This window comes from Talpa europaea (assembly GCF_964194135.1).
Source record: "Talpa europaea genome assembly, chromosome: 4".
Classification (NCBI taxonomy): Eukaryota; Metazoa; Chordata; class Mammalia; order Eulipotyphla; family Talpidae; genus Talpa; species Talpa europaea.
The window spans coordinates 106083352-106110821 of NC_140070.1; the positions used below are offsets into that span (position 1 = coordinate 106083352).

Below are 27470 nucleotides of genomic sequence, written 5' to 3' on the forward strand. Positions count from 1 at the left end.
TTTTCTTACAACTTACCTCCTACCCTAAAGTACAGGTCATAATGTGGCAAAAGTCAAAGAATAATTTCCTCAATTCTATAATTACCTCAAAACCAGTAAGAAACAGATCAGTAATTTAGCTTTTTCAGTGGGCCAAGGATATTAATGGATAGCTCAAAGAAAAGGAAATATTAAAGGTGCAACTTGTTTATTCATCCATTAGAAAAATGCAAATTGAAACTACAGATACCATATCCCACCTGATAAGACTAGCAAAAATCAGAAAGCTCTGTAGCACACAGAGAACTCCCACACTTGTGGGTGATAACGAACAATCTCTGTGGAGAGCAATTCAGCAATCTCCATCATAATTGCACAGACTCTGACTCAAGAGTTGTCATTCTGTGAACTCATCCTTCAGACTGATTTGCAAGTGAAAAATCACCCCCACACGGTATTTATTGCAGCAATGGTTAAAACTGCAAAGGAATGGAAACCACCCCAAAATCCTCCCATCAAAAGAAGCTCGCGGGGTACTTATTACAGGGAACTGTGGTCAGACAGATGATGGACCATCTAAACATCCATACAACTGAGCAAGAATGGGGATACTCAGTATTGCTTGGGAACTTTCTAAAATATGTAAAGAACAAACATGTAAGAAACTGAAGATAAAGGAAGCCTCTGGGGAGTGAGAGAATTAATATATACTCTTAGTACCTTTTGAATTTTGAACATGTGAAATACTTAAAAAAAGAAAATGAAATTCATACATATGGAAGCCTTCCTTGTTACTAAACTTTCTGGCCTAGCTCTGGCTGAATTACTGTGCCCTGCCCTGCAGTACACGCTGCCTTAGGAAACCCTACAGATCAGAAAGTGGGGCTTTGAGGCAGTGATTTCACCCAGGTAGGTCTGGGCCCTGTTCCTCTTCAGGTCCTGGGAAGCATCTCCAGGCCAGCACTTCCTCCCTCTGCCCACAGATGGTGCTAAGAGACTGGGTGGGTTGGGAGTTTTGGGTCCCCAGGCTGCTGACCAAGAGGCGAAGAAACAGGCAGGCACAAGTAAGTAACATAAAATAAAAACTAGCTTTATTTCTCTGGAAGAAGCAGGTATCCATAGCTGGGGCAGCAGCTGTGGCGACAGAGGCTGGTGGGAAAACACCGAACAGCACAGGGGAAGCATTGGTGTCCCTCGGTCTCCTTCCAACTCTGGGGCCTTGGGCCCTGGTCCCTGCCAGAGAATGATCTGACACCCTTGCTCTGTCTCCTAAACCACCTCAGGCTATTTCCAGGCACAACATCTTAAGACCAGCCATATCCCATAACATGTCCACGGCATGGCCACAAGTCACAGTCTGTCCAACACCCCAACAGCCCATCAGGGGCTCCATGGAGAAGGGCCCAGCCCTAGGGAGCCCCTGGGTGCTGGCCCATCTTTTTGTGTTGCCAACACATCCTCTCTGTCCGGCTTCCCTGTTGCAGGACCTGGGGACACACTCTAGCCACAGAACCCACCAGGGACTAGAGCGAGAGGCAGGTCAGCCACAGGGCCTAATGAGGCGGCTCCCAGGCCTTCCGTCACGCGGCTCCTTCCTGCACCTTGGCTGAGGGCACCAAGGGCTGAACCATAGTTGCAGGGATGGCGCTGGCTGAGGAAGGGACAGGCAAGGCGGGGCTCCCCCTCCTGCTGCCTTGACCTCATTCTGCCACTGGAAGCAGCAGGTGGCAGCAGGTCCTCCAGACCTGGGCAGGACATCTCCCCACCCTTGTCAGATGGACAGGCTCAAATGATTCCTTCAGGGCAGACCCTTGGCTCTCGAGACAGCTCAGCGCCTAAAGGATGGGAAACAACCAGAAAACACCCCCATCAACAGCAGCGGGTGCAACAGAGTATGGACCCATGGGAAATTACTGCCTCTTGGTGCCAGGCAAGTTTGGTACCAGGGAAACTGGTAATTTTAGGTAATAATTATGAAACTTATTCTGGGATGCCCCCCCCCCACTTTAATAAGCAGCAGTATTGGTTAATAAAAAGGATCCAAGGGTGACAAGTACAGGAAAGCTGAAACTTATTTGGATGACAATTAGTGAGGAAAACCAGGAGATAATAGCTAACATTCAGTGACGGTGCTCCAAGGGCCAGACATCTGCTGTGAAATATGACAGACAGACCCCTCATTAATTCTTCTGATCACTTCTGAGGTAGGCACCCTCATTTAGACATGCACACATGGGGACCCTGAGGATAAGGACACCTAAATGAAGAAACATAAATGGTGTAAACTGACACCACCTCAGTTCTGGCTGGTTCTCTGCCCACCAGCGCCTCTCCTGGATGATGCTGGGATTTAGCCATTTCACACTACACCCCCTTTTGACTGTGAAAATTTTAAAATGCATTTATGCTAAATATTGTATGTTATGTATGTATGTACGGATTTTGTAGATGCCTAATTTTTTTTGCAGGAAAGTAATTTCTTTTTGTTAGTCCTTTAAAAAGGATGAAAACTTTTAGTGTTACTTTATAGTGAAATACGAAATACTTGTTTAAACCACACTCAGGCGCCGTGGGAGGGGCTGGGGACGTAAGCCCCTTTCCACCAGAAAGGTTTGAACAATCCCCTCTTTACCAATTCGTTCATTTGAATCAAGGGGCCAAAATGTCTAAAGAGATGCACATGGGAGGAAGTGTTTTCACCCAGAACTTCTGGTCCCCGAGGAGGACGCTCCTCCCTCGCATGCCGCCCACCAGTCGAGCCTGTCTCCTGGCCAGGTGGTGGGCTTTTTCCTGGAGCGGTGTGCCTCTTGGGTCACCCCTTTGGGACAGGAAGGTGGCAGGGCACTCACTTCTGGTAGGTAGGGCCACAGGAGCCCAGAAGGTGGCAGCCAGCTTGTTCCAGGTTCCAGTCAAACATCTCCAGCACTTTGTGACACTCGCCTCGCGGCCGCAGACCCAACCCAAAGAGCTGCTCCACCTGAGGAGCAGAGGGCAGTGCCATGGGGCACACAGGGGCTAGGGGGGCACCCACCAGGACAGGGGCAGAAGAGAGCTAGAGGCAAGGGGTGGGGAGTGGTGAGAGCAGCAGAAGCAGTCTTCAGGGTCCCTGAAAGCCAGAGTGGGCAGGAGGTGATGGTACCTTCAGATACTGGGCAGCCCTCTGTATGCTCCAGCTGTGGCTCTGCAGGGCCGCCTGGCACTCCTCTGTGGTCACCCCATGCACCATGGCCTGTAGCTGGGCACACCCGCCCACCTGTCAGCACCACTTGGGCCCATTCCTCTGGGTCCCTTGGGCCCCTGACCCTGATCACCCGGCGGCCAGCCCTGATACTCACCATCTGGATCTTATCTGCTGGCCGTCCAGCCTCTAGTCCATCCCCAGGACAGCCCCTCAGTGGTAGTCGAGCAGTGGACCTCACAGCTGGTGGCCGGAACCCTGGGTTGCTGTTGTTGGTAGAGAAGTTCGCCTTGGGGTCTGGGGCAGTCTGGGGCATCGGTCGAACAGTAGCAGTGGGGGCGGCAGGAGCTGGGGTGCTGGGTGGGGGCAGCAGCAGTGGCACAGGCAGGGAGGTTGTCTCTTCAGGGCTCTGGGCCTCACGCAGGAAGCGCTGGTAACGTTCCAGGTACGGTGGACGTTCAGGCAGCAGATAATAGTGGGTGTTACTGACTTTCTTGCCATCTCGGACAATGGGCAGGATGCAAGGACCAGCCCGTGGGCCAGGTGCCTGGATCACCTGGGGGGTGGCGTATTTGGGGTCTGATGCAAAGCTTTGGGTGGTAGGCATGGTCTTCCCAGGTGAGCTTGAGAGTCGATGTGGCAGAGGGGAGCTGCCAGGTGGCACCAGGGGGCTGGGGGTCCTCGAGCCTTGAGGGGACAAGGGCTCCCGGGGAGGCACCCGGGGAGGGGAGGCAGGTCCAGGCCATCGAGCCATCTCCTCCTCACCTGAGGGGGCTGGAGACAGCTCACCACGTGGGCGCGTGGGCCGGGGTGGGATGGGCACCCGGGGGGGCACCTGGGGTTTGTCGTCACCCCCAGGGCTGGGTGAGGGAGCCAGCGAACCAGCCGGGACCTGAAGCTGCCGCATGCACTCCTGCTGCAGTGCCTGGAAGATCTCAGCGGTCTGTGCTGAGTTGGGAGGTTTGCCTCCCCCCTGGGGTGGGAGGAACAGATTGTCCTCCAGCGGGAGGAGGAGCTGTGCCTGTTCAGGCACAAAGGCGTAATTGGTCTCGCCTTGGCTGTGCCCAGTAGAGACTCCTGTGCCCACGAGGGTGCTGTTGATGGAGCACACCTCAAAGTCATCCTCATCTTGGGCCACATCATCATAGGCAGGAGGCGGGGGCAGTGGACGTGCATCCCAGTCCACCACAGGTGTGGGGTGTAGGGGCCGGGGCAGTGCCCGTGTGGGGCTCTGCGGAGGGGTCTTGTCCAGCAAGGAGCAGGCATCCATGGCCAGCTGTGCCAGCGAGGGTGCAGAGGGTCGCGGGGCCAGGACCACAGGCTCCTCCCCGAAGTCAATGAGGGTGACTTCGCCCCCGCTGCCCCGGCCGGCCTTGGTGCCTGGAACCCGGGCGGAGGGCTTCGCTAGCCACAGCCCTCGGGGCAGGCTGGGCTTCCGCAGACCCAACCTCTTGAAGTCACTGGACAGGGGGTCTTGGTCCTCACTCACAGGATCGTAAGTTGGTTCTGCGATGAAGGGGAAACCCCAACAGGGAGGCAGCGTCAAGCAGAGAAACGGGAATGGACAAAAGACAAGAATCCGCCCACCCCGCCCACCCCAATTCTCCACTCCCAGTTCCGCACAGGTCAGCTCCAGAACTTACTCAGGGCACTGTCTGGCCCTCTACACACCCTGGTTCATCCCGCTATCGCGGCTAGAGGAAGCAGTACCCCACACCCACCTGCCCCGATACCTCTTCAACAACACAAGAACCCAAATACCCCCGGCTCCTGGTTAGTAATCCCTACCTGCACCCCAACATCACACCATTAGTGCAGCAGGGCACAGGGGCAATCCCGCACTGCCAAGGGCAGCAGGAGCGATGGCCGAGAAGACAGAGCTTCAGGACAACCACCGTGAAAGGCACAGTGTGTGCAGGTCCCACAGGGCGCGTGGCAGAGCCAGGCAACGGGAGAGGGGCAGAGTGGGCGCCAGGACCACACACCTGCTCCAAAGCCCAGGCTTTTGGGAGTGGGGGGAGAGGCAGGCATGTTGGGCCAAGCCAGCAGCAAAAGCTCACAGCACACACCACCTCCCTTCCCGCCCAACGGCCCACAGGGGCTCTGTACCTTCTAGGAGAGGAGAAAAGAGAGGAGAGAGGGGGCGGAGGCAGGGGCCATGGCGTCGAGAGCAGCTCCACTTACTCTGAGTGAAGATGGCAGGCTGAGGTGGGCGAGGTGGAGGCTCCCCTGCAAGGAAGGCCATGCGGAGAGCAGAGGGTGGAGGGCACGAGAGACAGGACAGGGAGTGAAGACAGTCAGACAGGAGGGCGGTGTGGGGGGAGAGAGAGAGAGCAGTGAATAGGGCGAGTGAATGAACAAACCCAACAGCAAATGGGAAGCAATGGGGCGGCAGGATGGGGAAAACCATGTTCCGGAACACGGGCACAGGATCCGGGAGATGGATGAGGCTCCTGGCCAACATGAAGCCCGTGGGGCGGTTTGGCTTGGCAGAAGAGGGCAGGATTAGGGAGAGTGAGAATGGCAGGATCCGAGCATAGCGGGGAGGAGGGCGGAGGGAAGCCGAGGCGGCCAGGCTACCACGGGACCACCCGAGGAGGCCCACCTCGGCGGATACAGCTGCCTCTCATCCACCACCCCACGCCCAGCGCACAGCTGTCCCCCTGTGGCCCTGACATGACCATCCCGGAGCCGGAACAGCTGGCTCAGGGTGGCTCAGGGAGAAGACAGTGCGCCTTCTGGGCAGCTGATGACTGAGAGGACACCTGGGAGTTGGGCTCTTACTTTTCACCCTTCCTAGATGTAGGGCCGGTCGGGAAGTGCTCAGCTCCACACTCAACAGGTCAGGAGGGTCCATGGGGTTTCCCAGATACAATCTGTGGGGACAGAACCAGATCAAAAAATGCAGGGAAGGACATACAATAATGACAGCAAGGAAAGCTCTGGAGGAGATGCTGGGCTTGTCTCCTGGGATCAGGCAGAAAACAGAAACCGAAGTGGAAGGACCCTCTCATCGCAGACCCTTACGGACTTGGGTCTGAGTGCAGAGCTAAGCTGTGAGCAGAGGAGGGCAGACAAAGAACTCCTGACCACAGGTGAAAAGCCTAGGACTGTAGAGACCACAAGAAAATCCTAGAAGGGCAAAGCTGGCCCTCTAAACCCCACAGCACCCCAATCCACACCCACAGTCACCTGCTGGCACACTCTCTTCTCTCCTACCAGGCAGAGGCATCCAGGTCACACTCTCCAGGTCAAGGTAGGCAGAGGGAATTCTGCCCTAATGCCAGGAGGTGGGTAGGGGCTGGGTTGTCTGCCCTGCTCTCCATTCACCCTCAACCCCTGTGCTGATTGTCAACCCCCGTGCTGACTGTCAAGATCTGGGACTTAGTCACTGGGCTGATTAAAGCCTGGGGGAATGGGGCTGGGCTGGCCACAACATGTTTGCCAGAAGCAGGCACCGGGCCCTCTCCTGGAGGGTGTCTGCACTCTCTGGCCCCAATTCCCTCAGCATGGCTCCTAGACGCAGGGGGCGGTGGCGGGTGGGGCACATCCCAGAGCTTAGTGTTCTGCTGGGAGGGTGGGGGTGGGGGGTGGGCATGTGTTTAAGGGCCTGTTTCACCTCTCAGAGCAGAAACCTGTTGGAGAAGAAAGGGCTGCTGAAGACAGTATCTGGAAGCCCCTTGGGGCCAGCAGAGAGGGAAGGAAGCCTGGCGTGTGGAGCTGCCAGGTCAGGGCACCCAGGAGAAACTAATGCTGCTCCCTGTGTCTTCCCCAGAGGGCCCCCAGTGACTGCATCCTTTCACTTAAAGGAGATGGAAGCCCCCTCCTGAGTTCGGAGGGAACAGCAGGTGAAGGCAGCTGAGCTGCTCCTTCTGAAGTATCCCCACAGGGGTGGTTTCTATGCCTTGCTCCCCTAGTCTGAGAACACAGCATGGCACACTTCCTCTCAGGCCTGTGCATAAGAGAAGTTGTACTGAGCTGTGCCTGAAGGCTATGCCCCATCTCATTTTCCTAAGGCCTGTGTGCGAGGGGTTGGGAGCACAGAGGGCTATAGCTAAGTCCACCAAATGGAAGTGCAGGTGAATCCTTGGACGCTCCTAATCCCAAGTTTGCCTATGCTGAAAAGCTGTTGGGCAGTAAGACACCCTCCGCCCCACGGGACTGTGACAGGGATGCTGGGAGCCTGCGTGCCCAGGGAAGGACTGCTGGCCCCGCCCCAGACAGGGCCTGTGGTACTCACTCGTCAATCTTGTCAGGGAAGCCCCAGCAGTGGCGGGGGTCGCTGTCGCCATGCCCTGTGTGGATGAAGCTATTCTGCAGGGGCTGGCTGATGTCCTGGGCTGAGAGGCCAGCCACGGAGGTCACCACGTTGCGAGGGAAGGGCCCGACACAGAGTGTCCGTGTGTTCTGCCCGCGCCACCAGTAATTCTCGGCCCTGCCCAATAGAGATGACATGGTGAACACCAGGGCGTGGTGGCACAGCCCAAGGGAGGGGGACCCTTTACAAACCAAGCTCTTTTTTTATCCAATGTATCTGACCACCCTGGCAGGAGGGAACATAAGGAACTAAGGCCCCATGACCAGGGTGGTCTGTCATCAGTTCACCTCCTCCTAGCAGCCCCCCATGACCTGCCACTCCCCTAGAACAAGGCCTGATTGTTGGCACACAGCCTTACCCTAAGCAACCTAGGTGGGTCAGACAGCTTTCCTTATAGTTCACAAATAATGAAACAGGTTCAAACAAGTGACATGACCTGCCTACATTACCAGAAAGATCACAGTAGACCCAAGATTCAAATCCAGTTGTTAGACGGAAGTATGCACCTTCTTACAATATTACCTCACCTCCTTTCTTCCCTGGCAAGGGAGGTCCCGGGCCTCTTCTGGCCACCTGATTTCACACTTGCGCCCAGTTCCAGTTCCAGGAGTTATGAGCTCCAGGACCCGCGAGAGCACCATGGGCCTTGGGCTCTGGGTGCAAGGCCACGTGCTCTGACTACAACCTATCTCCTGCATGCAGTCTCTTACATACTGAGGAGTAACTCATGCCTTCTCATCACCAGTTTTATAGTTCCAGTGTCTTCTGCTACCTCCTAGCAGTGCCAAGGGGTCCTCATCCTTGTCCCCACCCATCTCCTGGGGGGCAGTGCTACTGTCATCTAAAATAAGAGGTATAGGGCCTCGCTGGTGGCACAGGAGTTAAAGTCTCAATGTTATCAAACCACTGCAGCATGAGTTCGATCCCTGGCCAGGGAGCTAACCCACATGGCGCAGCAGACCTCTCCTGTCTCGCACACAGCTCCCCTCAGCAGTGTATTTCAGTAGATCAGCTGTTCTGCTCCCCTTTCTGTCTCTAGTGAATCCTTTCACTCCCCGCACCTCTGGCCTGTACCCCAGTTCTTGTATGCATTTAAAAAATCTTTTTTTAAAAAAAATAAAATAGGCGGTATAGAGGGAATGCAGCCTTCCAGTGTGGCTGGACTGTGAGACCTCCAGTCTCTCACTTTGGCCTTGGACACAAAACCTCTGCTGGCACAGCATAAGCCAGGGCATGGGGTATGGGGGATGCAAGAGAAGAGTGCCCTCCTGGATACTTCAAATGCCAAAACTCCCTGAGAGGCCACAAGGCTCCTGCATCTGCTGTTGGGATCACTCATACCCGACAACACATACGAGCAGAATCTGCATTAAGGCAGAGGTGGTGACAGCCTCCTGCTGATATGGTGGACACACTGAGGCACCAGGCTGCATGCTCTGGTCAACCCCCACCTTCACGTCACCTGTCCACAGCCAAGAGTGTAAGGAAAGGTCTCCTCCAAACTGCATCCAGGGTTGAAGGAGGCAGGATGGAGGTGGGCAAGGCCTCAGCACTTGGCCCCTGCTCTGTTAGGTAATACAGCCTGCTAGGGCAGCGTGAGCCCCCAAAAAGTCTATTCCTAGGAGCAAGAGTCAACCCTACAAGGACAGCAGTCCTCAGGGAGCTGAGGTGGGGTAGGGGGTGGGGCGGGAGCCTCGCCTCCTTGTAAACAAGGCCGTGACCAGCCCACCACCAGACAGAGCAACCCTGTGATTACCACCCTGCCCTCTGGGTGGGAAGGGCAGGAAAGGAAGGAAGAAGAGAGGACAACACCCCTGAAAGAAATAAAGCCCATCCGAAAATAGCATGGCCATTCCAAGGAGAGAAACAGCTCCCCCACACGCAACCAGGACCGGCTGAGAGGCTGAGAACCGCCCATGAAGCTGGGTGAAGAGGAACTTCTGGCACGGGGCACCCCACTGCCGCTCCTCTCCTCCCAACACCTAGTGACTCCCCGGTTCCGTGTGCCCCTCATGGAACTGTCTGATATCAGACCTGGGGACAGACACTGGTGGCTGCTCTTCACATCTCAGAGGCGCTCGCCCACTCAGGTGAGAAACACAGCTGCGGGAGAGGTCTAGTCAGGAGTCCGGTGTTAGGGCTGCCCCTTGACTATTACCTCCCATGTGGACTCTGAACAAAACGAGACTGGAGGTCGCTCCCTCTACTCCTTCCTTGCTGTCAGCACAGCCAAGATCCTCACACAGAAGCCTGCTGTGGATGCACTCCTGAGAGTGAGGGGGGACAGCAAGCCCACCTCGCTTTATTACAGGAATGACCTGAGGCAAAAACCCCCGTGATGGTTCAAAACAGCTGTGATACCTGGGGAGGTGGAATCAGAGTGAGAATATGACCAAGAAAGTAAAGAGCCTTCCTTGGACATTGCATTCCAAACATACTCAGAAAGAGCACCCTCCCAAAATAGCTCAAATGTAACTTCCGAGAGGTCAATACTAGATCTCACTGCCCACCTGTCCCCCTTAGAGGCTTGGTGGGGCTGAGGAACCAGAAGTCCAGAAAGGACTGAGGGCAGCCCTTCCTATCACCTTGCTCTGGCCACAACCTCTCTTCTCCCTCCAAGAACAGGCCCGTCTCACAGCAACGGGAGGGCAGGCCTGCCATCCACAGTCACTGCAGCAAAGACAGACAGGGTGCCCCGGGGTGGGGGTGGGGAACTGAACAAAGGGCCCAGCACCTCCAGCACAAACTTTCTATCTCCTGCTGCCTGTCAGTACCCTGGGAAAGGCCAGTTAAAAATAGCACCTGGGAAACTGAGGTCGGAGCAGAGATCTGTGTCAGACTGCCCAGCTCTACTGAAGACCAGCCTCTAGAAATCCCAGCCCCTGTCCCAGTATTGGCCTTAGATAGACCTGAAAATGGCCGACAAATGTCACTTAACCATTGTGCTCAAAACACCACCCACCCTCATTTCTCTGGGGGACTTAGGCCCCTAGCCTCGAGGGACAACCCAGACCCTAGCAGCCCCCTCCCCACCTACCACAGGAAGCAGAGGTTCCGAGAACCAGACTAAGGACCTACAGATGGATTTCAAAACATCTGTCTCCCCTCCTCCAGTTCTATAAAAACGTGAATGTGGGCCTCCCCGGTGGCGCAGCGGTTGAGCGCTGGGTTGAGAAGCTGCCCGCGGCCTCTGCGGCGCCGGTTCGATCCCCGGCTGCTCCCCGGCCACCGAAGGAGGGTCCCACATGGCGCACAGACCTCTCCTGCCGCCCGCTGCTCCCCTCAGCAGTGTACTTCGGTCCTTCTGCCTGCTCTGCTCCCCGCTCTGGCTCTGGTGAATTCTCTCACCCTCCCGCGCTTCTGACTGTACCCAGTGCATGTATAAACAAATCAAACAAACAAACAAACAAATAAATAAATAAAACATGCCTCTATTAAAAAAAAAAAAAAAAAACACGTGAATGTGCTCTAGCCATCCCAGTCTCCAAATAAGACCTGGAAAAGACAAACCATTTGTCCCTCAGTCTAGACAGAGCTTCACAAGCTCGGCTCACAGCACACCTGGGTGCCCTCTCTCTGCCTACTATCTGACACCTTGCAAAGCTCTTAACCTACAGAAGCATAGCCAGGGACCAAGGCTGGGGAGCAGATTCTGGACCAAGAAATAAACAGCGAGACAGTGTCAGCAAGAAGGACTACAAGGCTGACGGGAGGGCATAGATATGGAGAGAGCTGACAGTCAGGGAGCCTGAGAAACAGAGACCCACGCGAACAAAGCCAGATCCAAAGGGACAGAGACAGAGAGCCCATCCACCGGAGACATGGAGACAGAGTCAGCCAAACAAACAGAGATATTCGGGGACTAAAAACAAGGGGGTAGGCAAAGCTCTGGTACCACCGACACACAGGCCCACTCCCAAAGCCTCACCGGCTGTTGAGGCCTCCTTCCCCTCGCCTCCCACCTCCTGCACAGCTTCAGGCAGCGAGAGTAGGTGCTGTGGTCCAAGTCAGGCTGGTGGCCCTGGAGGAGGGGCCCAGCAAGCCCACACTCGCAGGCAGCGGCCGAGCTGGCAGTGGGGCCAAGGGGAGATCTTGACGGAAGGGCGGGACAGGGCTCGCTCGCCTACAGTGGCCTCCCAGGAAGAAGGGCTCCCTGGCTCCTTCCCATTGCCTCCCTAACTCCTGGGGTGACCCCAGGCACCAGCTCCAGAGACATACACCCCGGAAACACAGGAAGCAACTGAATACCCCCCCAAGGGAACACAGGCCCTTACCGGAAGCAAAGGATAGGGGAGGAAAAGACTATAGGGCAGACCCCAAAATTTGCAGACCCCCCAAAGAAAAAATTCTGGCTTAACACCTTGCCACCTAGTCCAGAATAGCACTCATCCTAATCTTCCTAGTTCCAAAATGTTCCCTAAAGTGCCATGCCTACCCTCCCTACCTGACCCTCCCCTTCAAATCCACAGACTATACCCTTTCTGTCCTCGAGGCCTCTCTACAGGCTTTCTGCTTTGGTCCATACTACCACTAATTCCCCAAACCTAGCCTCAACCCACAACTTGTGAGTAAATCAATCATAATCCCAGATACTGGGCCCAAAGGAAAGGAAGCCCTGGCTGGGGTAGGAGTGCTAGGGCCATGGTGGGAACAGATCAGTTCTTTCACAACCAGCCTGGATTCCAGAGCCTACTCCATTACCTTGAGTCCATCAACCTCTCAGTTCCCCAAACCTGAAGTTCAGGTAGAAAGGGCTCTGTAAGGAACAACCCCTGCCCCCCATCCCTGCCTAGTCGAGTCAAAGGAGCTGGGAGCACAGGGTATTTCCTTGGCCTGGCTCTCTTCCCAGCCCTCCACGCTCACCCCTACCCCAAAGCTACCTAAAGCCAGCCCTGACCCAACCAGTTCCTCAGACACCCTGCGGATCAGATAACAGAAGGTGGGGAGAGTGGTGGGTGGGGCCTCTAGCAGGCAGACTGAACTGCGGAGGCTGCAGGTGAGAGACGCGACTCAGGAGATGTCGCCTGAGGCAGGCTGGGGGCGCTGGGGTGGGGGTGTCTGGACAAGAGGGCCCTGTGAAGGGAGACTGGGACTAAGAGCTTGGGTGAGAGGTCCAGACAGAGGAAAGATGGCAGCTCTGGGAGGAGCTGAGGGGCCCATCAGGAGAATAGAGGCTGCCAGGAAGAGGGTGGGACTGCTTTGGGATTCTCAAAGGCACCCAGGCAGAGAGTCAAGAGTTCTTATCCTGGAAGGAGGTAGAAGGGAAGGGGAGGCAGAGGATTAGTGGAGGACTGTTCAGGAGTTCCACAGTCCCCAGCTGTGGCCCTGAGGCCAGGCTGAACCACTTCCTACGCTGCCTGGCCTTAACGACCATTTGGCCTCGACCCACACAACCAGGGCTACAGCCCAGTGGAAAAAGGGTTGCAGAGGCAGAGCCAGGCAGGGAAAAATCCCCTCTGAGCAGCAGCAGCTGCAAACTTATCCAGAAGCACTCAGGAGGCAGACCCAAGCCAATCCTCCCCTTTCACCACACAGGAGGGAACCTTGGGGGCAGAAGAGGTCTCGCCCACTTGCCCCTTCCTCCCAGTGCCCTTGCAGGCAGTGTGGTGTAGACAGCCCCTCCCCAGCTCCTACCTCCCCTCAATGACTGTGATGACATCGTTCATCTGGATGTGCAGCTTGTCTGGTTCCTCAAAGTCCTGAAGGGCCCGCATGTCAGTGGGCTGGGCCTGGGGGCAGACACAGGTCACTGCCTACCCTGAAAGCTAGCCCAACTCTGATACCCCAGCCCCCGTGGGTAGGCCTGCCCTCACCTCCAGCAGGAAGTCCCGCAGGGCCACGAAGGTGGGTCTGTCTTCAGGCTTGTGAGCCCAGCACTGGACCATGACATTATAGATATCCTGGGGGCAGTCCTCAGGCCGGGGCAGGCGCTCACCCTCCTTGTCAATCTTATGTAGGATCTGGTCATGTGGTGGTACAGTATGAGGGCAAGCAGAGCACCCAGCTCTTCTCTTCCCGCCTTCCCACCAGTCCATGGAACAACTGGAGCTGTAGGCCACCATGCCTCTACCCCAAAGAAGAGGTCTGACCCTTATTCACAAGTATGGGGGCTCCAGATAAGCAGACGGTAAGAGTTAAGAATGTGAGCAAGGGGTCTCCCTGAGCGCAGCGCTGTGATGCTGTCCGCAGCCTCTGCAGTGCTGGTTCAATCCCCGCCGGCCTTGAAGCAACCCACATGGCGCGGCAGACCTCTCCTGTCTCGCCCGCTGCTCCCCTCAGCAGTGTATTTCAGTCATTCTGCCTGTTCTGTTCCCTGCTCTGTCTCTGGTGAATCCTCTCACCCTCCTGCGCATCTCGCCTGTACCCCAGTTCTTGTATAAATAAAATAAATCTTAAAAAAAAAAAAAAAGAATGTGAGCAAGCCCCAGTCTGTCACTCTCCTGATCACTGGGGGGCCTTCTCTGTGCTCAGCTGCCAGGGAGATCACAGATGAAAGGTAAGGGGACAGGAATCCAGCAGATAAGAGTCAGTCCCAACAAGGCCAGGTGGAAAACCAGAGATCAAATTGACCACCCTGTTGGGAACATGTCCCCCAGCCTCCTCACCTGACTGCCATTGAGGCCAATCCAGGGCTCCTGGCCATAGGTGAACATCTCCCACAACGTTACTCCAAACATCCAGGTGTCACTGGCATGGGAGAAGGTACGCGTCTTCAGGCTCTCAGGGGCACACCTGGTAGATGCAAGGATCAAACAGAAGGCCTCTCAGTGTACCCCAGTGTGCATAAATACTCATTCAACAAGCATTTTGCTCCATGTGTAGGCTCAAAGGTAGATAATAGGAACCTCTTGACTATGGGGTGCACGGAAATGGAGAAAATCATCTTGCTTAGATCTTTTACTCACATGCAGCCTGGGCTGGGAAGAGGGTGGGTGAGGTTCCCAGGTCAGGAATGGTAGGAGGCTCCAGGAGGGAGCAAGTGGGTGGGGAGAGGGATAGATCTCAGCTGTTTTCTAACTGTGGTGGGAGGATGACAATTTCCAGATTTTGGGCAGGATCCTGGGATTGGGGTCACTTCAGCAGGAAGGTGTAGGTGGGAAATTTGGAGAGGGCCTGGGGAAGAATCAAAATGGGTGGAAGCAGTCACACTGGCTTCACTCAAATAACCCCATACTCCCTCAGGGACTCCCTCATGGGTGAAGGAGTGGTACACTACTGCAGTGAAGCTTGCAAAGGGGCTATTCCAGGGTGAATTGAGGCACAGTGAGGAGTAAGGTGCCCTGGGTGGAGAATCAAAGGCTCTCTCCTGGGACTAGAGAGCTGGTCCAGCCACTCAAAGCAGGTGGAACCCCAAGAAAGTCACTCAGAATCTTAAGCCTCCTGCTCACCATGTGTGAAATGGAAATAACAGTAACCGGCTACTTCACAGGGTTGTTTTAAGGGGGCTGTTAAAAAAAAAAAAAAATTGTCCCTGTAATTGTAATTGCAATTTACCATTCAAACCAGGATGCTTGAGTGTGAACTGGCATGCTATTAACTGTTCCAGGACAACAGGCATAATCCAGGATGTATGGTCCCCTACATAAAAGTTATCAATTAGGGTGCCTACATATCCTGGATTATAAGGGTTTCTCACAGCCACAGCTCTGGCAAGCAGAATTGGACCAAGTCTTCCCACCCCCAAAGGAGAGAGACTATACCCCTTTGGGTGCCTCTGGCCCTAAAGGACCACAATGGTCTCAGTACAGGATAAACTCACACGAGGGCCAGGACAGGGTCAAGTACCAGCCCAAAGCACAGGTGAGCAGGCTGGGTCAGCCTACAAAGTCCAGCATGTCCTGGCCCTGCCTGACACTAGCTCTACCTGGAACACCATTACCCACTAGTTTTTCTTCACATGGCTAACTTCTGATATTTCAGGAGTTTGATATACAGTCCTCCAGCAAGCCTTCTAATATCTCATCATATAATGTGCCCCTTTGTGAGTCCCCAAAGCATTGTGCATTCCAGTATCTGGCACACGGGTTCTCAAGAATTTATGGATGGATGAGTGAATGGGTGGCCACAGACAGTGTCAAGGGCTGGGGTGGGTACAGAAGGGCCTAGAAGTTCTGAGGTCTGAGGGAGCAGTGTCAGGGTGGGACCCAGGCCCTGTGAGCTGGCAACACCTGCCCCTCACCAGGCAAAGGGCACCTTGCGATGCTCCTGCATGACGTAGTGGTCATCATTCTGGGGTAGTGCGCGCATCAGCCCAAAGTCCCCGATCTTGACCAGGTCGCGGGTGGCCAACAGCAGATTTCGGGCAGCCAGATCACGATGAATAAAGCGCTTGGACTCCAGGTAGCCCATGCCCTCAGCCACCTGCACAGCGTAGCGGCTCAGAGTACCCAAGAGGAAGTGACCCTGGTGCTTGCGCAGCCGGTCCAACAATGATCCCAGAGGTGCCAGCTCTGTCACCTGAGGCCATGGAGGAGGTAGGAAGAATAAGCATGGCTGAGCCCTGCCCTTCCTTAGCACCCCATGCTGGGCTCCCCATTTTTCTCCTGAAAGCCTAACAGAGCCACACTCTATGTTCCTGCCCTTCCTACCTTCCTAGAAGTCCAACAGCTTTCCAAGCCGCTCCCTCAAGGCAACATGGTAAGTTAAGACCTAGAGAGAAGCTGCCCTGGCAGCAGCTTTCAAGTTAGAAATTCCAAAAACTAAACCCTAGGGTTTGCCCCCCCCCCATGCGAGAAACTGTGCTAACAAGCACAGAAAAAAATCCAGAGATGAACGTGGGTTCCAGAGGACACAGTCAGTACTGGGTTAGCCCCTGTGAGCCCCTCTACATATTGGGTGGGGACACCCGTGACTTTCATCAGGATGGGCAGGAGTATCATAGCACAGGCTCGAGCGAGGGAGACTCAGAGACTACAGGCCCCTCCCTGTGCCCCATCCCCTCCTGCCCACAGCATTCACCATCTTCATGGGAGGAGTGAGCACCACACCATAGAGTCGAATGAGGTTTCGGTGGTCAAGCGAGTGCATGGCGTTGACCTCCCGGATGAAGTCGTCCATGGCTTCTGGCTGGCTCAGCACATCAGGCTTTAGACACTTCACAGCTACACTCACCTGCGCAGAGTGGATTATGGAAAATCAGACCCCAGTCAACAGTCTGAGCCAAGCTACTCCTCCCTTCAACTCAGCTCAAACATCTGCCTCACATCTGCTCATCTGAGTGGGTGATCGATCATGAGTGCCTGTGACCTGGCTAGGGAAGGGCAGCTGGCTGACTCAAAGGGGTGAGCCACTGAACCTCGCATTCCACCATGACAGAATATTAAAATTATATAATGAAATGGAATATTAAAAATGCTTTCAGGGTAGAAAAATGCCTTAAATATTATGCTAAAAAAATGAACTGATAGTGACAGAAGTCAGAAAAGTGACTTCCCAAGAGGAAGAGGATCTCAAGTGGAAGAGGTATGAGGGAGTTTTCTGGGGTGCTAGAAATGTTTTATCTCATGATCTGGGCAGTTATTATAGAAGTCCATACATATATATAACAATTCACTGAGCTGTACAAGCAAGAATTATAAATTTTATTGTATATATGTTACCTACCCCTCTGGGGAAAGTATAAAAAATACAATAACTAAGTGGAAAAGGTAAGGCTTTAAAAGTTGAATCCCGAAGATGTATTCTAATTAAATTCATCAAAATATCTACAGGGTGAAAAAAGGCAGACATGTTAACTCTGTAAAAGTAAGTTCCTTTTATAACTAAAAAAGACACAGACATGTCTAGTTAAACCTAGAGCATGGACTCCAGGGAGAGGCAGCCTATGACCTGCCCCACCCATATCTCAGCAGAGAGGACAGATCTAACTCAGAGGGCAAAGCGGGGCCTCTGCCATTAGTCTCTTAGTAGCCTGTCCCTCTGCCATGCCCACAGGACCCAGAAAGCTCACCGTCTTCCCCGAGGGGGCATCCCACTCTCCCCTGCGCACCACGCCAAAGGAGCCATCTCCCAGTTTCTCGAAGAGATGCAGGTCCTTCTCCCCGATGAGGCAGGTGAGGCTCTGCAGGGCCCCCTCTCCTGTTGGGCCCCCTGGGGTAGGTGAGGTCTTCCGGAAGGTGCTTTGAGAGTGATGAGGGGGGAACTCAGCTTCTAGCCGCTTTCCACTGAACACCTGTTTGAAGGGAGTCAGGGGCCAGATGGAAACCTGAGGCCCCAGAGCTAATTACTCAGTTCTACCCCACTGAGTCCTCAGTTAGGCTTCCAGATAGAGCCTGGCTTTGCCAGACTGCCAAACGGGGTCGCCTGGCCGGAGAGCCCAGCCCCTCCAAACCACACCCCTAAAAGAGAACCGACAGCCTCAGTGTGGCCTCATGGTGCATGCCAGAAACTAACAGGCAAGTTGTCTGTGGCTACCTTGGCACCACACCCAGCTGTGGGGACAGCCCAAAGCCACTCCAGGCACCCTGTTGTGCCCAAACCCTCCCCTCCTATAGACCCTGCCCCACACAGACGCTATCCCTTAAACCGAGCAGATGGGAAGGAGCCGAGAGGCCCTCCACAAACACCTCCCTGTCCATTTTTAGCCCTGGCCCCTTCTCTGGGTTGCCCATTTGGCGCTGTCTGTCTCCACCCTCCCTAGGGAGTCGGCTGCCCTTCATCCTGCCAGGGGAGAGGATAATTTGAGCCTGAGGTTGGACTGTGTTGGACTGTGTGTGTGTATAAGGCCTTGCTGGGGAAGGGCCTGGGAAGACAGCTGGACTTTTGGAGGGGCGCCTAGAGCTGAGGGCTGAGAAAGAAGGAAGACTGGAGCAAACTCTGTGGCCTGGGTTGGAGAGGGAAAAGGCCAAAAAGCTCAGAGGACGGGAGTAAGGAGTTCCTGAAAGTTATAGCTGGCCTTATCAATCTCAGTTGGCCACCCAACTGGGGTATCCAAAACCTTGGCTTCAGGCTGCAAACTCTGCCCAGCTAAGCCGCTGCCCTGCAAGGCTGGCAGTCTTATCTGTGTGGGGGTAGGGTCTGTCTCTAATCTGAGGGCCTCTTCTGATGGCTGCTCCATCCTTTCTCCCAGTAACTGGAATCCCTAACATTTGTAAGTAGTGGTCAGCTGACAAGGCCCTTCACAGACTTTATCTCAAGGGACCCTCCCCATGGTCCTGTAGGTGAGCTGGACAAGTGTGGGCAGTACCATTTCACTAAAGACATGGCCAAAGTCTGGAGAGGTTTACTGACCACACAGGGACCTCCTGCAAGTCAATGATAGATCAAGGCCTCTGCAATGGCACACCACACAGCTCTTCCCTCCTGCCTTCATCCCAACACACATCCTTTCCTAAAACCTGGGCAAGGGGCCAGGACAGTGTCCCAGAAAAGGCCGTAGGATCCCAAGAGACAGCCCCTCTGCCAGATCGCAACCAGGAAATCTCTGCTGCCCAATCCCAGGCCAGCTGTTTGGCCCTGCCTGGCCCCCTCCCCTGCCTCCCTCCCCTCCCCTCCCGGGCCAAAGTCAGGAGGGAAGGCTCTGGCTGGTTCATTTCCTCTCTCATTGTCTTCCAGACAATGGGCAAAGTTCCACTGAGTCAGAACTGGGACTCACTGCTCCACAGACCCAAATTAGGGCAATGGGAGGGGGCAGCAGGCTGTGGGGAAGGAAGCTGTCAGCTACACCAGATGACCAAAGAAACCCTCTCCAGACAAGAGAGGGTGGGGGAGGAGGGAAGCAAAGCAAGAATGTCCTGGGTCCAGACCATCCCCACCAAACCATGCTGGACACTGGCCCTAACATCCAGACAGAGCGAGGGCTCAAGTTACGAGCACTTGTCAACGAGTGCCTCTTCCACACTGCACGCAGGCCCCTCACGTGCCGGCTCTGGCGGAGACAGCCACTCAGCCAGGCAGCTCTTCAAGTACCCTGCCCGATAAGACCCTGGAGGAAGAAGGTCTGTACAAAGTGCGAGATTACACCTGCCCGGGAAAGGGGCACTTCTCCTAGAACTGACATCAGCTGGGGGCCCCTCGAGGCTGCCCCAACTCACTCCTGGTCCACTGACCTTGCTCATCCAGGATTTGCGTTTGCACATGGCCTTTCTCCTCTTCACAGCCTCCCACAGTCTCCGCTGGCCTGCAGGAAGGGACGAGGAACCAGGTGCTGTTAAGGTGGTTGACATATCCCAGGATGAATGCACCTAGCAAACATGTCCTCCAGCCCCCTGGGGTGGGGGACCCATCATTGACTACTACCCAGCACACTGATGCCAAGGAATCAGGGGCCTCAAATAACCACATGGTCTCTTCATCCCACTTCTAGGCAGTAGAAACTGGATGAAGGTGTACAACTATCAAAACTAACACTGGGGGTCTTTTTCCAGCCCCTCTCCCCAGAAAGAATCAATGTAAAAGAAGTGCTCTGATTTTCAGTTTTTCTCTAAGTTTTATTATGTTACTGGCATCAGATATCAACTACAGTATAAGTGTGGGTCTAATTTAGCACATAATTTCCTATTTATCTATTTTAAGTTGAATGTGCTAATAACTTTTTTTTTAAGATTTATTTATTTATTTATACAAGCACTGGGTACAGTCAGAAGTGCGGGAGGGTGAGAGGATTCACCAGAGCCAGAGCGGGGAGCAGAGCAGGCAGAAGGACCAAAGTACACCACTGAGGGGAGCAGCGGGCAGCAGGAGAGGTCTGCGTGCCATGTTGGACCCTCCTCCGGTGGCCGGGGAGCAGCCGGGGATCGAACCAGTGCTGCAGAGGCTGCGGGCAGCTTTGCAACCCAGCGCTCAACTGCTGCGCCACGGGGAGGCCCCTGAATGTGCTAATAACTTTCTAACGTTCTACAAGGAATGCCATGATTTCAAAATATTCAACTACTACTTTTAGGATAAATATACAGAAAAGTGTTAAGTCAACTTATAGCAAACCTTTGTAAGAGAGAGACATATACACAAAACAAAAGCTAGCAAGCCATCCAAGGGTTTGCATCCTCCCTTCTCCACAAAGATCCCCAGTATTCAGAATGGTAAGAGGAGGAGGTGATGAAGGAAATACATCTTACAAATGTCTATACAAACAAAAAGGGATGTGCAATTAATTCTAGCAGCGGAGCTTTCAGACTTTATTCTTCTCAATCTCCAGTGCAACTTTCCAATGCAAACCGCTCTCCTGCACTCACATGCATAGTAGCACATGGTGCCTCTCCCCCAGCCTTGCTGGCTCTAGAATAGGCAACATAAGCTCTCAGCTACGACAGAACCTGGACTAAGGGGGGAGGGCAGTCCTGGGGACAGAGGAGGCAAATGGTCAGTGGGACAGGATAGGTAAGACCAATGTCCCTCACTTACCAGGCCGGCCCATGCCAATCTTCTCCAGGTCTTCATTCTTGACATACTCAAAGTGGGACAGGCGAGTAACATTGAGGTCGTCTCGGAGCCGCAGGAAGTACTGCTGTAGCTGCACCTCAGACAGCAGCTCCAGCAGCCAGCCTGTGCCCTCCTCCGGTTGCATGCTGCTGCTCCCCAGTCTCTGTGGGGAGAAGAGAATGGCTTAAGGACCTAGGGGTTTGGGGAGGTAATGGTGGTGGTGGTGGGGGGCAATCCCAAGAGTCTCATCCTACTGTGTGGCTGTGGAGATTTCAAACCACCTTCTCGCCACCCCGGCCCCCCTCAAAACAGCTGATAGATTAGCCTGTGAGGGCAGATTTAGGGCAGATGAGCTGTAAGCTCAGGTCCTGGAGACAGGAGTGAGGGTCTAACTTCCAAAATCTGTGCTCTGTGGCTGAGTGGCCTGAGATCAAACTCTCCTGTTTTTAGGTCCTCCATCTGCTCTTAAACTTGCCTTTGAGAGTCTCTCCCTGAGACCCATCCCTGGACTCGCCAGCCCTCATGGAACTAAGCTCTGGCTAAGTTCCTCCAATGCCTGACATGTCAGAGGCCTCTCTCCCCAGTCCCAAGACCATTCACAGGCCACCACTCTAGGGCCTGCAGGACTACCACTGGGGTAAGACAGAGGGAAGCCGAGGTTGGGTGTGCTTCCAGACTCAAACCTGCAGCCCTGCTCAGACCATCAATGGCTGTCACAGCAGACGGTGGTCCAGTGTTATCAAAGCTTTCAATTTCTCAAGAAATACTGGAAATCTCAATTTAATATATGAAATCTCACCATTAATTTTTCTTGGCAAAGGTCATACATAAGTATAATATTCAAAAGGCACACTAGAGCCATAAAGTCTCATGCAACCTCATACCCTCCCTTAATGCATAGCCATCTAGCTCCCTATCCTCAAAGCCAGCTGCCTTTAGTGACTTTTATACATACTTCCAGACTATTTACCCCACCCCCAAATATTCACACATTACCCATACTGTTTTGTTCCTTGTTTTCACTTAACATTATATTGTTCTCCTGGCTTAACTATGTCAACTAATTTAAGTTTGAAACACACACACACATACACACACCCCATGCTGGCCAAATGACACACATGTGCAGGTCACAATCAGCCAACAGGCCACCAGTGAGTGACCTCTGACCCACACTCTCTTGGGCCCAGAGAAGGAGGCAGCCTCAAAGTTAAGTAGACTGATCCACCGGACACCAAACCTATCCATGTCTATATAAGACATTGCAGAGCTAAGAGCTTGGCTGGCCAGTACCCCAACTCCCTGTTCAATCCCCACTGAGGAAGACAGGTCAAGGGGAACAGCCAGCTGTACCCAGACCTCTTATTCCCCAATTCAGAGGTGGCCTCATACAGCAGCACTCATCAGAGACTGCACTAAGGAGAAGCAGCCGGGCCTGGCATGGGTCTCCTGCCCCACAGCTTCCAGCAGTACTGCCAACTCAGTGCCAGGAGCGTAGACTTTCCCAGGCAGCCCAGGGCAGTATGGAGAGTGACAAAAGGGAATGAGAAGCCCTCAGTTCAAACCCTGACTCTTCCGCCAAGGCGGATGGGCCAGAGGAGGGGGAAGAGGGGTTCCAAACTTTAAGCTGTAACCCTTTACTGGATGGTTTCTCACAAGGGTTGTACAGCCCCCTAGGGGACACTGCTGGTTGTCACAGTGTTGGTGGGGTGCTAGTGGCATTTAGCGGGTGGTGAGGGACAAATACAAATCATACTGCAACACCCAGGAAGATCTCACGCGCTGTTCCAAACCCCACACAACTTAATTCATGCAGGTGAACCTAGAACTGATACCAATTTACATATGAACAAGATTGGAGTTCTGCGGTTTAAATACACACTGAATTTTCCTGAAATGGAACTACTGGGTAAACCAGGGAAAACCGGCCTTTGTTTTGTTCGGAACGTAGTAGTAAGTAGTTCACTATTCAGAAAAATGTCACTGAAGGCAACCCTCTCTCAGTCAGCTCTTGTAGATGTTGCTTTTATGGTGACTTTACCTGAGTAGGCTCAGCATTGATTTCACTGTGTCACAGAGTGTATTCACATTTTAGAATACGTAAAATGTTAAAATTACTTTCCTTTCTCCTTTATATTACAGGTGACATTATGTTGACTGACTATACACAAACACAAAATTAACAGGCTATATTTCCATTAATTTTATGGAAGCAGAGTTAACTCCAACAAAACTAGCATTTACAAATAAATCAGTGTGAGCTTAAGAGGGGAGGGTACCACTACTTTCCAGAAGAATGCCCCAAAGTTGCCCTGTGAAAATCACTGAACTAGGCAATCTTTCTCCTAGGGCTGGCCAGGTGGAACTAGCCAGCATTTCCATTCACACTATCCTGCCTCTGTCATGGTTCATTCCCAAGATGGGGGCTCCAAGCCCACATAGGGTAAGTGGTCTGTAAGACCCTCCTCTTCTTCCCCTATCTCCAAGTCCCTACACTCTTCTGAGGTAGGAGAGGTGGCTGCTCCAAAAACAGCTCAAAGCCATGCCCTGAGGGGTCAGGGCTGGGGAAGACCCAGCTGCACCTCCCGTAAGGCTGCTAGAACACACAGTCCAGCCTGTTCCTTTTCCCTGAAACACCAGCTAACAACTCTCCCTGTCTCGGCTGGACACTCCCTTCCCTCAAGAGCAGGGCTGTTCTGCGTAGGGGCATGTGTAAGGAGACTGGAAAGAACACTGGAATCTGATGAGAATGTCAGGGTCTGACATTCATGTCTCTACCATCAAGCCTAGGGTGACTCTCGACAAGTCTCCCTTTTCTACCTCCCCCTCCAGCCCAAGTTTCTTTGTTGACAAAACACACAGAATTACTGTGGCTCACCCCCACACCACCCCCCAAAAAGCCTCCGGTTAAGTGTGCGCCCAGCCCCTGCACACCTGTGTGTGACGCAAGCGGTCCTAGTGGAAGGCACGCACAACTCCTGCACAATTTTCTAACGCACTCGCTGAAAAGAATGCAGCAGCAGGGGGGAGAGGCCACTTGGCCCAGACCCCTGTCAAGCCCTCGCTGGAAGAACCCTCCAGCCGTTCCCAGTCCTGATCTCTGCCCCTCAACAGATTACTGGCTCCAAGGAGCTGATCCAGTCCGTCAGGCCAACCCCTGTCCCCAGCCCCCCACTCACTGTGTAGAGTCGCCGCCGCAGTCTGGCCAGGAGAGGAAAGGAGAGCTCTAGGCCAGGGAACCGGCGAGCTGCTGGCATCTCCACGGAGCTGGACCCCCAAATGGGTCACTGGAGCTCTGGCCCGAGAAGTGGGAGAGCAGGGGCCTCAGTTCCTGAATTTCACACTCTGCCCAGAAGGGAAGCTGTCTAGAGGTCTGCTCCAAGAGTCCCACAAATCCCACGCGGGGTGTGGGGGTGGGAAATGGGGCAGACTAGGGTGGGCTCTTCTCCGCTGTACAGCTGTTTCCAGGCTGGCTAGTCTGTTAGGGGGCAGGCTAGCTCTTTCCTCAGCTGGCTGCAGCCTGGGTCCTCTGTCCTGTTTCTCTGTCTTCTCTCCAGTGCAGTGGTCACAGCTCCAGTCCTGCTCCCTGGCTCCCCCACCCGACTGCCCGCCCTCCCTCTGTCCCTCCCTCCCCAGCTGAGCAGCTCTGACACAGGCTGAAAAAGGACCTTTCTGAATCACTGCCAAGAGGGCGGCGGGAATGGGGGGACTCTTCCTCCCAGCCACCCGCGCTGGCCCCCCTGCCTCCCCATACACAAGGCCCCCTGTCTGTGACTTCCACCCCAACCCCCATAGTTGCAAACAACTCCTGGGATTTTAGGGTGGGGGCTATATCAGTCAAGGAGCAATGCAGAGTGGCTGCAGGCCCCCATATGGGCTTGTTTGAGACTGTGAGGGCTAGTCCACAGTCTGAGTTGGGGGCTTAGACTCTAAAGAGTCATTCCTGGACCATCAGACAGACCCTTCAAGATCGCTGCTGCCCCACCGCCCCACCCCCAGCCTTGGCTGGGTGTCTCCTGGCTCAGACCCTAATGTGGCCCTGTTACCCTGGTGCCCGACGGAAATAGGAGGCCGGCAGCCTGCCAGAGTGGGGCAGTCCAGCCAAAGGGAGGGGGGAATCTTCACCCTCCTCCCCTGGGGTTGCCTTGTCTGCTGTCCACAGTACCCAGGGTGCCTCCTCTCCAGACCAGCTGGCTAAAGTCCCAAACCCCCTCAAAACAAACAAATATGCCTCCAGATCCCACCCCAAAACTGTAGGATTCTAAGCTGTAAGGGCTCTTGTGTAGCACCCACACAAGCAGACAATAGCCCCAGCTAAAGGGAGCTGGAGACACTCCATCAAGCCCCCACGGGCCCCCCATGTTCCTAGAGCTGACAAATGATCCCTCTGCCCCTCCTCAAAGGGCGCCAGCTGCTCTTACACCCCCCTCACTATGGCCCCAGACACACCTGACAGCTGCAGGAAGTCCTCTCAGGCTCCCCCAGCACCCCCCACCAGCCAAGCCCAGGGAGACCCTGTTTCTTACACACTGCTCTCTTGTCCTATCTAGCTGGCCACTGGCACTGGAGTCCCAGCTGGCTGGTAGGGTAGGCAGCTGGGGGTGAGAATTTGGGGGAGTCAGCATCTCAGCCTCTTTCCAGGACCTTTCTCAGTGCTTGACCTCCCTGGCACCTGGCAGGAAAGTACTAGATAGAAGAGACAGCCATTTCTTGGTCCACCTGGGGGACAGAGACAGTGACACCCCAGCAATCAAGTCCTTCTCCCCCATTTCCCTGTCATCCACCACTCAAAGCTGTGTAGCCAGCCAGATACGGCCTCCCCTCAGCTGAAGTGAATCACAGTCTGAGGCTGGGGTCAGACCTAATGGACAAGATGAGGTCAAACCAAGGTCACATTGGAGCTGACTTTTCCCCCAAACCCTGGCAGATCATGCACACAGCTCAGAAGTCTACCTCCTACCAGGCACCACTCTGAAGGAGAACTAGGACCTGACTTCAGGGACAATTTAAGCAGGATTACTTGCTCTGATGCAAGGGCAGCTGGATCAGACTGGCCAGATTAAAAATTCTAGTCATCCCCAGAAAGATGTGCCCTCAATCCACCAAACCTCAATGCCTGACTCTACTCTGAATGTCAAGTAAGAACAGCCTCAGTAGCTTGCTCAGCAATCCGGCTGTGAGGAGAAGCAAAGCAGAGTTAAGGGGTTAAGCTCAGGCCAGCTCATGGACCCCCTTCTCCCGGCCCTGAAAAACAGCCCCCACCTTTCTGTCCCCTTGTCCTGTCAGTTACTGCCCCCTTCTGGTCAAGAGAGAAAGTGCATTTGATCACCAAGGCAAGGAGGTGGGGGGGTGGTGATAAATATGGTGATCATATTTTCCAAAGCAAACAGGAACATTCGGCTTAATACGCATATTCGAGATGCCAGTAAATGGCAATGTCCAGGGCAAAGGGACTCATTGCCCATAAAAGACCAAACCTAAATCCTGGCCGTGCTTCGGGGACTTTCAGGTGGGCACTGAGGAAAGACCAAAGGGCAGTTTAGTTGGGTCCCAGAGGAACTAAAGACACTGAGGCAGATGACAGCATCAGTAATTCACCCTTTCTGACAGCTCCCCCCCAAGTCTCCCTCCCCCCAAATAAGCACCAGTCTTCTTTAGCCAGCTTCAGTCCCTAGGCACTGTCCTGGGGCCCGAGAGCACAGGCACCCTGCCACCCTGCCACCCTCCACCCTGAGAGGCTGCAGCAGAGGGCGGGGCGGGGCCAGGTGCTCAGCTCACGGCAGATGAAGGGTCTAGGGCCAGAGTACCTGGATGTTTATCCCCCGGGCTCCCCGTTACCTGTAGTCCCTCCTCGCCCCCCGTCAGGCGCTGATACGCAGATCTCTCCCCCATGGAACCCCAACGCCCAGCGTCAGTGCCAGGAAAGGCAGAAAGCCTCCCGCAGCCGCCGCCCCTCCGCAGGCACCGGCCGCGTCACTGCCCTGCGCCCTGCGGGCGGCCTCCGGCATCCTCTCGGGAGGGCAGGGCGGCCGAAGCCCTCAGAGGGGCAGGTCTGCGCGCCGGCCCTCCACACCCCACAGCCTCGAAGCCCCCACGGGGGGCCTGAGCTGAAACAAAGTGGTCGGGGCTCCCCTGCCGGCCGGCATCCGGCCCCTCCCCCGCCTGCCCCCCCCCCCCCCCCCCCCGCTTCCCCCCAACCAGGCGCCTCCCCCCCTTCCCTGGAGCCTCGGCCATAGGCTGACCTCCAAAGCCAGCCGGGTCCCCAGGGGCGCCCCGCCTTCATTACCACGGTGCCAAGGCTCCTTTCGGTCCCTCGGCCACCTCCCTGACCCCAGAGTTACACCAATTTGGCCCTGGGGATTCAAGGGCCCCCATATTCCATGGTAATAAGGAGGTCCATCCAGGAAGCTCATGGAAGAGATGCCTCTGTCCTGAGACCACCTCCCTCTAGATGGGGCCCTCCACCTGCCCTGATTCCACCAGGCTCCAAGAATGTGCCCACCTGTCGGGCTGCCTGACGCTCCATTCCGCCTGCCACCTGGCTCTGCGGAGTCTCCCCAACCCACTCCCTGCCAGCCTGGAAGCCCAGCCTGGAAGCCACGCCTCTCCGCATCACACCCGAGGGAGACGGCCCCA

The 27470-nt window shown here is 54.6% G+C and overlaps 1 protein-coding gene across 1 annotated transcript; it reads right to left on the reverse strand.

Moving 5' to 3' along the window:
* Positions 1-1705: 1705 nt before the first annotated feature.
* On the reverse strand, positions 1706-26726 carry TNK2 (tyrosine kinase non receptor 2; the record flags this gene model as incomplete). The annotated part of the gene is made up of 16 exons (XM_084231089.1): positions 1706-1814; positions 2829-2956; positions 3119-3214; positions 3315-4663; positions 5342-5386; positions 5942-6033; positions 7398-7592; positions 13110-13204; positions 13289-13435; positions 14081-14207; positions 15655-15932; positions 16434-16586; positions 17425-17646; positions 19523-19593; positions 20817-20997; positions 26673-26726. 16 exons carry the CDS (start codon positions 26724-26726, stop codon positions 1808-1810), a joined length of 3240 nt encoding a protein of 1079 aa, XP_084087215.1. The 3' UTR covers positions 1706-1807.
* Between the last annotated feature and the right edge of the window lie 744 nt (positions 26727-27470).